General features: G+C 43.4%; 2 protein-coding genes across 2 annotated transcripts in view; both read right to left on the bottom strand.

The window, feature by feature from the left end:
* emc4 (ER membrane protein complex subunit 4) overlaps positions 1-1,260 on the bottom strand; it is a 4,364-nt gene extending 3,104 nt beyond the window's left edge. Inside the window, exons 1-2 of the mRNA XM_020649364.3 lie at positions 1,106-1,260; positions 434-584 (exon numbers count right to left, since the gene is read on the bottom strand). Coding sequence (XP_020505020.2) covers positions 434-543 — 110 coding nt within the window. The 5' untranslated portion in view covers positions 544-584; positions 1,106-1,260. The remainder of the gene's footprint in view (positions 1-433; positions 585-1,105) is intronic.
* Positions 1,261-1,989: 729 nt separating this feature from the next.
* cyld3 (cylindromatosis (turban tumor syndrome) 3) lies at positions 1,990-11,410 on the bottom strand. Its single transcript, XM_020649376.3, has 16 exons — positions 10,864-11,410; positions 9,835-9,952; positions 9,269-9,426; positions 8,541-9,083; positions 7,926-8,031; positions 7,020-7,483; positions 5,940-6,105; positions 5,711-5,852; positions 5,336-5,458; positions 5,052-5,143; positions 4,847-4,910; positions 3,519-3,726; positions 3,323-3,431; positions 3,032-3,150; positions 2,677-2,884; positions 1,990-2,598 (listed from the first exon to the last, which is right to left on the bottom strand). The coding sequence occupies exons 1-16, from the start codon at positions 11,029-11,031 to the stop codon at positions 2,414-2,416; spliced, it is 2,973 nt and encodes a 990-aa protein (XP_020505032.2). The 5' UTR covers positions 11,032-11,410; the 3' UTR covers positions 1,990-2,413.
* Positions 11,411-11,539: the final 129 nt, after the last annotated feature.

The raw sequence follows: 11,539 nt of genomic DNA, 5'->3' as shown, positions 1-11,539 counted from the left end.
GACAGAGAGAGATAGAGAGGGGGAGGTAGAGATAGACAGAGAGAGAGAGAGAGAGAGAGAGAGAGATATAGAAAGAGGTAGAGAGAGAGAGATAGAAAGAGAGAGAGAAGTCTCAACTTCTGGTGCTGCTTCAGATCTTTATTAATCTTTTTTAAGAAGAAAGAGAGAGAGAGAGAGAGAGAGAGAGATAGTAAGAGACAGAGAGATAGAGAGATAGAGACAGAGATAGAGATAGAGATAGTAAGAGATAGAGAGAGAGGTAGAGAGAGAGAGATAGAGAGAGAGGTAGAGAGAGAGAGAGAGAGTGCTGCTTCAGATCTCGGTGTCTGTGGGATCTTTCATCAGCGATGTGTCGTTTAAGACAAACTCTGATTTGTTACCTGCATTCAGAAACATTGAACTCGTGTATTTCCCCCCCTGACTGAGAGTGTACCTGGTGTTCCCCAGACTCAGCTCCAGGGCCCACTTCATCCTCCTCGCTCCGCTGCCTCCCCTCGTCGACAGAGCTCCTCCTCCTCCTCCTTGTCCCCCTGGAGACGCCATGACAACCGGCTGCACTGCTGGACCTCAGAGACAGAAAGCACCTACACCAACAGAGAGGAACCACAATTCAGAGGGAGACTTCTTTTCCTCCTCAGAGTGAACCAAGCAGGCTGAGGAAGCTTTTTTTGTATTTACACACCTCTAGTTAGTAGAAAATGTGAATTAAATGCACACATATATTAACTTATTAAATGTTTGAAGCACTTTGTACAGCCTGGTGTCTGAAAGGTGCTACATACATGGTGCTACGTGTGTTTGGAGAGGCTTTTTAAATGAGCTTTTATCACCTGCAGGACCAAACTAATGTGTACAATCTAATATTTTTAATATAATTTCGTCTTTACGAGCGTTTTTTAGTCTGTTTGGACAAAATAAAAACATATAGGAGGATAATTTCCCCCAAAAAATGAAGTTATAGTAGTAATGCGTTAATGTATAAGAGTTCCCGGATGTTATGTTTCACCAGCGTATCACCATCATGTTCACGACGATGTTTATGTTCATTACAGACACAATCTAATCCAAACGAGTCAACAGAAACCGGGATTTACATGTTTCTTACCTTATATGAACATTCAAACTGCTGCTAGTCGGGTTTTCGTGTCGCTATTTTGAGGATGAAAAGACCGAAATTAGCCCTGCTGTCTGTGCCCGATACACAAGTCGCCCCCTCGTCGCTGCGGCTCCGTGTCCCGTAATGATGACGCAGCCACACAGCGTCACGCCCGCCCTCTAGTGGCACTTCATGAGGAATACTTCAAACTATTTACTTCTTAATAATTAAAGAACTTTGCATACAAGGCTTATAAAAAATCTAAACAAGTAAAGCTGAAACCGGCAATTTTATTTAAATTATTAAAGATTTATTTTAAGTGTTTTGTTTTAATTAATGTTTTGTGAAAGAGAGGCAGATATAAGATTTGTCTTCTTTCTGCTCCTTTGAGATTTTATGTTTGTTTGTTTGTCTTTCTTGACTTTATTTTTTGTTTTAATGAAATAAAATTTACAAATTAAAATGAAATTAAATAAGAAAAACAAAAAAATGTCCTCCAATGTTATCTTAGAAGACTATTTTTTTTTTAAATGGAAAAATAAAATTCTCTATTTACTTTTTTTCTGTTGATTCTGAAATTATTTTAAATTCAGGTTTTTATTACCTTTATATTTTATGTTCAGTTATGTTTTGATGCACTATAATGCATCTTGTATCTCACTGCTGAACGATGTCTCAATGTTTCCAAGATAATTTTTTTCTTTTTAAACATTGCTAAAACAAATTTGACTCATCAAGGGGTATTCTTCAATCTTTTTTTTCCAAGTTAATATATACATGTATGTATGGGAGATACATACAAATGTTTCATGTCATGTACGTCTTTGTAACGTGCTACTGGATGCTTTGAATTTCCCTTGGGAATATCTACATAAATCAATCAATAGCTGAACTAGAAGAGTAATCAGTGCATTTATTAATCAGGACAATTGTCCCCATTGTGTGCAGCTGTATTATATTAAACAGCCATGGAAGCATTACAAACATATAAACATCTGTGTGCAGTTTTTACAGTCAGTTTAAGGCTAGTATATGATACACAGTGCACACTTACTGACATGTAAATAAAAAGTGTGCAAATTTAAATGTTAAGTGTGTTAACCATTACAGACACATTGTTTTTTTGCTGTGTGAGTGTTAATAAGGCACGTGGACACTCAGATGTAAACAATTGTCAACATCTATACTGCAGGCCGACTCTTTACAGAAGAAAAATCACTCAAGAGTTAATCATTTTGGACGTCGCCGCCTCCCCCTGATGAGCGCCGGATCGCGATAGGCCCCCGAGAGGATGTGTGTTGTGCTGGTTCGTCCGTGTCACTTGTACAGGCTGAGATCTGGGCTGTGATACAAACACATGTAGGCGTCACAGAGGAGGCGGCGGGCGGACTCTCGTAACGACGAGGCGTCCACTCTGCTCAGCTCCCCCTCTGACAGGCTGAGGAAGCGCCCCACCTCCGGACACGCCCTCACCTGGGGGATGTTGAAGCCGTTCTCTCCACCTGGAGGGAGACCACATGCAGATATATAAAGTTTGATCCAGTGATTCCAAACCTTCATCAGCAAGAATCCTTCATTACCTTCCCGGTCCGCCATGCTGTCGAAGAACAGCCAATCGGTGGGGAGGGGCCCGTGTTTGACGAAGCTGACGTAGTGGCTCGTCTCGATGCACGTCACGGCGAACAGAGACATCCGCTGACGGGTGCAGTGCAGGGGGCCGGACCACGATCCCTCAGGAATAGAAACCTTCACGGGGCTGTGGGACTCCCGCTTCCTGTGGCTGTGGACCTGACGATGGACAGAAAAGCATGAGCTGAGAGCTTCAAATTACACCTCAACAGATTCATTTAAAACTAATGCTCATGTTATAATTGCCCACTTGGTGGCAGTGTCAGAAGATATACACAACATGTTTGTTTTTTTTTGACTGTGTACCTGTGTGTTGCAGGTGTGGCAGTACTGTTTTAGATGACCGGGGGTGATGTCAGGGTCGTCATAACACTGGAGACACTCCCACTCCGCCAAAGCCTGACAGATACTGCACTGTCTCAGAGCTGGAGAGACAAAAAAAAAAGACAAAAACAACACTTTAAACAAAAATTAAATATATGTATATGTGTCTGAAAAAAAGAAATACTCAAATTAAAATTAACAATAAAACAGACGAGGATTACGGTCTCAAGAATCAAAACAAAATCTGCTAAAATGTTAATTATTTTCTCGTACTGTCGTCAAGCAGGTCTGTGATGTCCAAGCTCTGAGTCGGCAAAATGGCGTCAAACATTTTGAAGTCTTTTCCAAATCTGGGCATGAGCAGAACGAGGCAGGATGGAGCCTGTTGGGAGTGAAATACAAACATGATAGTTGATGATGTTTTAAACTCAAGTATCTCCAAATAAAATGATTGAATTACTTTAGTTACCTCGACAAACTTGAGGCCGGAGTGGATGAAAGAGGACTCCAGCAGCGCCTGGACGCTGGCGACCCTCATCCGAGTGGAGGGTGGCGAGGAGAGAGGGATGGGCGAGTGAATGGGGGAGAGAGGCAAAGGTGAGGAGGGCGAGGAAGGAAGTGTGGTGGGCGGGAAGAGCTGGTAGAGGTGACACTCCTGAGGCTGTTGAGTCATCGATCTGTTAGAGGAGGTTTAAAAAAAAAACAAAGAGAGGAATGAGAAACCTGTTGGTAATTATCTTAATTTAATTTAATGGAGGGAATATTTTTATAATTAAAACTGAAGTCAAATCAGCTGTATATTTCTTTTTAGATTTGATAGGTCTGCAGATGTAAAATTATCCAGTAATTGAAGTCTGTCTTATACATGTATTTGCTTTTATGTGTATACACAAAAAATGAACTCAAAAACAAACAGGAAAACCTGTCTGTGGTTTTGTGACTTCAGAAAACCACCCGATGATGTAATCTCGGCCTAGTTTGGCTGTTGACTTTGATTCTGTAATTTCAAATCTATCCAAAAGACCCTTCTCTTTATGCCTCATTTCCTATTCGTCTCCAGTAAGTGCTCCCTAGTCTTGCTGAGGTCCACAATGATGAAATTCCCCCTTCTCTTTTATTTCTCGTTTCTGTGGTGTTCCTCAGGGCTCTTTTCTGGGTCCTCTTCTACTTACAATAAACTTCATTATACCACTGATGAGAACCACTCAAGGACAAATATACTGATATTCAGCGCTAAGCAGATGATAAACTGCTCCTAACACTACTCAATCCTGTGTTTTGTCTTGCTGAAAGACAGAAAATTCCCACAGTTTAAATCGATTAAAACCTTAAATTTCATCTGTGTTCCCTGTTAAACAATGTCTAAAAATAGTCCTGTATTCTAGGTACAAGTATAATGTTAGACTCAGAGGTGTCTTACTTTGCTAAAGTAGTCCAGTCCTGCTTTTTTCAACTGACATTTAACCAAGATCAGGTTTTTATTTCATTATTAGAAAATAGGTCATCCACATTTGTATCCTCTACTGACTTGACTTGTGGAACAAATTGTTCTAGTATCAGCAGCAAAACAATCACAACTTTAACATTTTAAAATATGTCGTTCAAAGCCTGCCAACAGATCACAAATTCTTGTAGACTTTCTCTTTGTGTATGTTCAGAATTTAAGACCAAAGTGTACAAATGACTACAGCTTTGTGACTTTAAAAGGTTTCTTTAAATTGAGTTTTTATTTATTACACATCAGATTCACATCACAACGCAACAAACTGAAGCGCACAAAAACAATGATGACGTTACCTGATTTTGAGGAGCGGCTCCACTCGGAGGAGCTGGAAAAGCGTGTTGAGGAACTCTTCAGGATCTGAGGAACAGAGAAACAGCTGCATGACGGCATTCCTCAGTCTAGTCTCTCTCACACACGCACGCACACACACAGTTTGTGTCTGATAACACCTGCAGAGTGCACATGGGGTAGGACAGAGGAACACTTTCACTCACACACCTTTCTCCTGGTTGGTGAAGCCTTTGTCGCTGTTCTCGGCCTCCAGCAGTCGTCTTAAGGCCATGGTCTTACTGGCACACACGTAGCCGAACCTTTGAAACACACAGGTAGACAAGTACTTAAACAAATCAGGATTCTGATCAGACGCCTGTTGATCCAGTTGTTCCCAGTCAAACATTCAGATCCGTTCCTTAAGTGAAAGTACTAATTTGAGAATGTTAAACTACTACACAAGTCAAGTCTTGTATTATTATATAATACTCTTCCTGGGATCATTTGCACACCTTCTCAGGGGGTTGACGACCTCACACCGCAGCAGGTCCTGAGCGTGCTTGGAGTTCTGGTCCTGTTCAGGGTCCGAGGGCCAAAACAGAACCCAGTCTGCCGAGCTGCAGCAGGAGAACAGACTGCAGACACACAGAGAACATAAAATAAGCAGCTGTACTTGATTTGCTGGGTCTGGTTAGTCCACCATTGAGAGATTCAACTTCCAAAAACTGGGTACCCCAATGAGGCTCCATTGGTTTTTTCTTTACCTTTATTAGATGTGTTCACTATGTGTACCAGTTTAAAGATTTGGCTGACATCCTCATACATTAGAATAGTTAAATCTGTTATAACTCGATCAGCTCGGGTCATGAGTGTGTGGGAAATCTGACCTGAACAGCGTAGCGTCCAGGTAGCAGGAGTTGAGGTGACCCTGGATGCCTCTCTTCCAGCCCTCGTACAGCTCTCTGGCCTCGTCTCCCTCCACCGGAGGAGTGTGATCCTCCACGCGCTCACTGCCCCACTCCGCGAATGCTGTCAGCCACAACAAGGTCACAGCGTTATTTTCAAAGACTGTATAATACAACACGGTGCGACACCTTAAACCACGCTTTCCCCTACCTATGGAGTTGCATCGCTCCACTTGATTGACAGGTGTCTCGGGGGCTGGAAACCTCGAGTCCCGCCGACAGTTGCGGAGCTTGACGAACAGCCCCTTGTTGGCCGGACAACGGAAGTGACGCTCACCGAGGTAACTACCGTCTGTTCCCGCAGAGAGCTCCTGATCCTGAGGAGGTTGGAAGATTACAGAGAGGATAAAAACCAAGGATACACACCTCGTTAACGATATCAACAGAAATAAATTATCAGATTATCAGTTATCAGATTCACAAAAATGCTACATTTGATACGATGACTGATATAGTTGGTCTAAACCATGCATCCCGAGCTTTTCTGTGAATCACTTTGTCACTTTGCAGAAGTGCAAGACAGCAAGGTACAGCAGGACCTCACAATACACAAAGTCAGACATGCGCACACACACATGCACACACACACACACACACGCACAGCACTGTGCTGCCATGATGACTCAGCTGATCCTGTCTTGCTACTGCAACGCATGTTACTACTGATGGGGTTTTATCTAGTCAACATTCTTTAATAATTATATTTAATATAATTAATTTATTATTTAATTAATAATATAAATAACAATATCATTAAACTATGCTTAATCAACTCGGGGGGCACCACCCTGAAATCGGGGAAATATAACCAAAATATCACTTAAATCAGTCTCAAATTAGTTACTAATATTATTAATAACTATATTTAATAAATTGAAGGCGTGAAATCTGAACACAAAGCCCTAACACTCAGCTTATATCACATTGCAAATACACCGGTAATCACACTACCGCCGAAGTCGGTACAGAGTGGGGATCACTTCTCCCCCCCCCCACATTACGCCTCTGCGACATTCAGAGTCAACATGAAATCACAGGGATTTTGAGTATGTTTTTTTGTCTGTGCTCTCAGTGTCACGGCATCAATCTAAACTTTGCCAACGCAGAAGCCCACCAGTTGCACAAAAAGTTCTACACTATCATCATTGTTTCTCCTTCACCATCATAACAGACCAAAAATTGGACATGTATGTATAAACGGCGACGAGGAGGTCATGTGGTGTGCCCTTACCAGCTCAATCCCCGCCACAGACTCTGTGATCCCACCGAGTCTCCCGATCCAGCGAATAACTCCAAACAGTGGCGGGTCGTTCACTTCCACCATGGACCCCACCTCCAGCTCGCCCCCCTGCCCGGCCTCTCCGTCCTCCCCCGCTGCCTCGCCGCTGTCCGGCGTCCACAACAACGAGGGAGGCCCGTGTTCGCCGTTGGTCTGCAGCGGCTGGTCGGCTTCTGTCGGCGTCGTCGGGCTGACGGGTTTGGGAGGCGGCAGAGGGGGAGGGGGCAGTTGTTTGTTGAGCGGTTTGGGTGGAGGCAGAGGCGGAGGTCTCACTGCTTGTTTGTCGGGGGGCATCAGAGCGACTTTGGGAGCGGAGGCAGAAGGCGATGAAGGGCCGGGTTTAGAGATGGGGGGCGGTGCCGGCCTCAGGATGGATTTGGGATGTTGGGCCGGACTGTGACGATGAGATTTAGACTCTAGATGTGCAAAAAGGGGAAACAAAAGTCAGGTGTTTCTAAATGTTTGTCACAGAAGGAAAAAGCAGAGCTCGGAATAAAACAAAAATGAGGTCGCCCCCTGGTGGCTGTTAGAAAGAACGCAGCTTTAAGGCCTCCCTAACTTCACTTTTAAACCTCAGGCTACATCTGCTTCTTTTTTTTTTTTTTTTTTTTTTTAAACAGTCTTACTGTCACAATTAGGCTCAGTTTACAATGTTTACATCTCAAAGGGGAGGACTATTCTGTATTCTTAGTGATCATTTCTACACGATTACTACTGTGCGGTGTGTTTCCAGGAACAGCAATACTCTCAAATGCAAACAGTTTCTGAATGAATCATAGGGAGAAAAGTTAAGGATCACTCGGAGGAGCTGGAGTAAACACTTGAGCACAAACTGTTGTTGCTGTTGTTGTCGTTTACCTAGGGAAACCTTGGTGACTGGCACAAGTAGTCCGTAGTCAGGGGAAGGAATGTGGCAGAGCTGCTCTCCTCTAAAGAATCCGTCCCAGTTACCGACAGCATGGTCCTGTAACACAAAGTCAAACACAGAGCTGCAGATAGATGTGCTGCACATATAGAAAAAGAGCATAATAAAAATAGATTTCTTGATGAGTGAATTTTTGGACAAAAATGGAACTGGAATAAATGAATGAAAAAAAAGCATGACATAACATAAAAACAGAATCCTCCAAGAACACAAAGAATGAGATGAAAAGATGATTTTAACAGGATAGTTTGTGTAAACATGTGAGTTATTTTATCTGCATTTATTCTTGTTTTAAAGGTCACATATCCTCCTCTTCAACAACCAGTTTAAATAAGAGTCAGAGCTCCCCTAAAGAAGTTTCTTGTTCTAAATCCACTCTGATCCTGTATTTGATCATGTCTATAAATCTATTTCAGCCCTGCTCAGAACAGGCTGTTTCTGTGTCTGTACCTTTAAATATGTAAATGAGCTGCGCCTGACCACGCCCCCTCTCTGGAAGGGCAAAATTCAAGCTAAATTTGAAATTCTTTAATGTTTGTTGTACTGACCAGCAGGACTCCAACGTACATCACTGATGAGTTGCAGCCAGGAAGGAGGCCGCAGAAGTGCACCTCCCCGGGGTGCAAATTGTCCTCCATGGGGAAACACACGCGCTGACCTACATGGAGAGGTGGAGGTGAAGCAGGAGCTCGGACTTGGACCTGGTTTTGAGCCGTGACGGGGACGGACTCTGCGGTCCGAGGCAGGATGCCAAAAATGCGCGGCTGAGGAGGGCTGCTGGGACGCTGCTGGTGGAAACTAATGTGACGACTCTGCTGCGGATGATGATGGGGAGGGTTCGGGTGGTTGCTGCTGCTGTGATGGTGTTTCCCGTTGCTGGGGTGATTGTTGCCGCCGCCGCCGCGGTGTTGGTGTTGGTGGTGGTGGTCTCGCTCGCGGGCTCGATCCTGTGCGTCGGTGATGTTGCTGCGAGACCAGCGGCGCAGTCTGATGAGGCTGACTGGGACGAGGAGGCCGCACGCATCAGGGCAGCTGAAGAGACGATGACCTCTAAAGGTACCGTTACTCAATCCTTTACCGGCCGCTGAACCCTGCAGAAGAAGACACAGATCAGAGTCCTGAGTGGTTACGTTTCCCTTCACTGTACAGATGCTCTATGAGTGTTTGCTGCCCTCTCTTTATGCAACCATCAGAACTAAGAAGTGTCTGGAATCTTTTGACTTTAATGTTAACAGTTGTATCAAATCAAATCCTCATTTTTGTGAGGTGTGTTTACCTTGAGCTGCACTCCAAACAGCACAGCGCTGCTCCCTCTGGTCGTCGGCCCGACGTATTTCAGCTCCGCCTCCGCCAGCTCGTCCTGTGCGCCGATCTGGACCCAAAGCGGGGCATCGAGAGGCAAGGAAGCCAGCTGCCGCAACTTCTCAGGATTGTCTGAAAAAATACAAAACAAAACATGACACAATGGAACCTTCACAGCAGAGGAAGGAAACAACTAAACTAAACTACTGGAGTCACTTTTGGTTTCATTTGAGCTCACCCATGTGTTAATGGTTTTTTAAGTGTGCATGTGCTCCATGAGCGTAAAAAGTAGGACAGGCTGAGGTTCAGGAAAGACTAAAACATATGATAGGTCTTTACTTCCGAATTTCCTCATTAAAAAACTTAAACTGAACTCAGGATTTAGAGACGTTTAATGTCGGAAAGATCCCATATTCACTCTTTAAATGTATTAACTAATCCAATGATTTCACATTCACACGTCTTTCACTCACATACTCTTCCCTCTTGTAAAAATCTGTGACACCACTACTCCTAACTTAGGAACCAACAATGTTTTACTCAGAAGTTTGAGGCGGGCATCAGGATCAGCTACAGGCTCAAGCAGGCCGCTCAAGTCAGGCGGGAGCTCATGCAGGAACTTCCTCTCCAGTTTCACCATGGCATTGTTGTCGAGCACCTGAAGGAGAGACAAACGTATCAGGGTCATATCTGCAGGGGCTACACTGGATGACATGAAAGGTTGGAGGCATGAACTGTGCAAGAACACATAACTCTGTCTTTACTAATCTGGACACAACGAGTAAGTTATATAGATAACTACATTAAATAAATACATATAAACACTACATTTATTCCGAATGTACACAAGTATGCAAACTCTTACATGTATGCGTCCTCACCACAAACATAAATAAAAACTGACATAAATGCTCATCCTGTAGGGACTTGGGATGGGAACCGGAGGGTCACCGGTTCAAGTCCCGAAAGGACCAAAACTGGAAGTTGGTCTGGTGGCTGGAGAAGTGCCAGTTCACTTCCTGAGGTGCCCTTAAACAAGGCATGTAACATGTACTGTTACATCAGACTAGGGCTGGGCGATATGGACCAAAACTCATATCTCGATATTGTTTATCTGAATGGCGATACTCGATATATATCGTTATGTATTTTATTAACAGTGAAAACACATGGAGAAATAAACTACCTGTTTGTGAATTTAAAAAGTAATATTATAAAATAAAAATGTTCCTTAAATACAATAAAAGAGAGAGAGGAGGAGCAGACAGTCAGTCATCATCAGTGAGATGACAAAAGGTGAACTGGCACCTCTGTAAAGTTATTTTAATGTAACTTAAACTATATCGATATTAACGATATTGTCTTACCCGATATCTTGTTTGAAAATATATCGATATATCTTAAAAACTCGATATATTTCCCAGCCCTACATCAGACGACACAAAACAGCAGCACACTTAGTTACTAAAAATATTTGTTGACTGTCTTAACTACAAATAAAATCTCTCAATTAAATGTATATATATAAAAAAAAACTATAAAGTATTTGAAGTCTAAAAATGTAAATACCTTGACCCAAAGAAAGTCGCCTCTGCTCCTCTGCTCTTGCTCCTGGCAGATGAAACCCCGCTGAAGCCGAATGGTACCGTCCAGCTCGTCCTGCACCTTCACGTCGGACGAGATCAAAAACATTTTGAGGGGGCGGCGCCTCTTCATTTGCTCGTTGACCCCTGACATCTTTACTGATATATATATATATATTTTTTTTAAGTTTAAATTGTGCTCGTTTAAAACGGAATACTCGACTCCATTCACTTGGAAATTAAACGACACGGTTAAATAAAATAAAACGACAGCACAGGTCGAAGTGTGCCCGTCCACCTCACGTAAAGGTAACTCCAGGTGACGACCGCTGAGTAACTCTCCTCATTCATATTCCAGACGGAGTTTACGTGAAAAGGAAAGCCGATAAAACCGCGAACAGAACAATTCAAAGAAACTATCGACCGAGAAACTAAACTTTGTGAAGGCGTTCATCAAACACACACTTTCCGACTTCACCGACTCTCAACATTTCCCTTCGCGTTTCAATAACAAACCGCACGGCGAAGCAGGAAGCGCAGTGACTGCCACCGGCGTCAGCCAATCACAAGCGCTAAAAGTTAGTCCACAAGTCGTTGCAGCCAATCACAGCGCGTGTGGGCGTTGCCGCGAATGGGGGGAAATTCCACAGTTCTTGATTGCG

This window comes from Labrus bergylta, chromosome 22, assembly GCF_963930695.1.
Source record: "Labrus bergylta chromosome 22, fLabBer1.1, whole genome shotgun sequence".
Taxonomy (NCBI): domain Eukaryota; kingdom Metazoa; phylum Chordata; class Actinopteri; order Labriformes; family Labridae; genus Labrus; species Labrus bergylta.
The sequence above is the reverse complement of the archived record's forward strand: the minus strand, read 5'-3'. Positions and strand labels throughout refer to the sequence as shown.

Coding starts and splice junctions, on each gene's coding strand:
- cyld3 (XM_020649376.3), bottom strand. CDS start 11,031: ATGTCAGGGGTCAACGAGCAAATGAAGAGGCGCCGCCCCCTCAAAATG. Junction 4,911..5,051: donor CTTCACCAACCAGGAGAAAG/GTGTGTGAGTGA, acceptor TCTGTTCCTCAG/ATCCTGAAGAGTTCCTCAAC. Junction 2,599..2,676: donor CAGCATGGCGGACCGGGAAG/GTAATGAAGGAT, acceptor GTCTCCCTCCAG/GTGGAGAGAACGGCTTCAAC.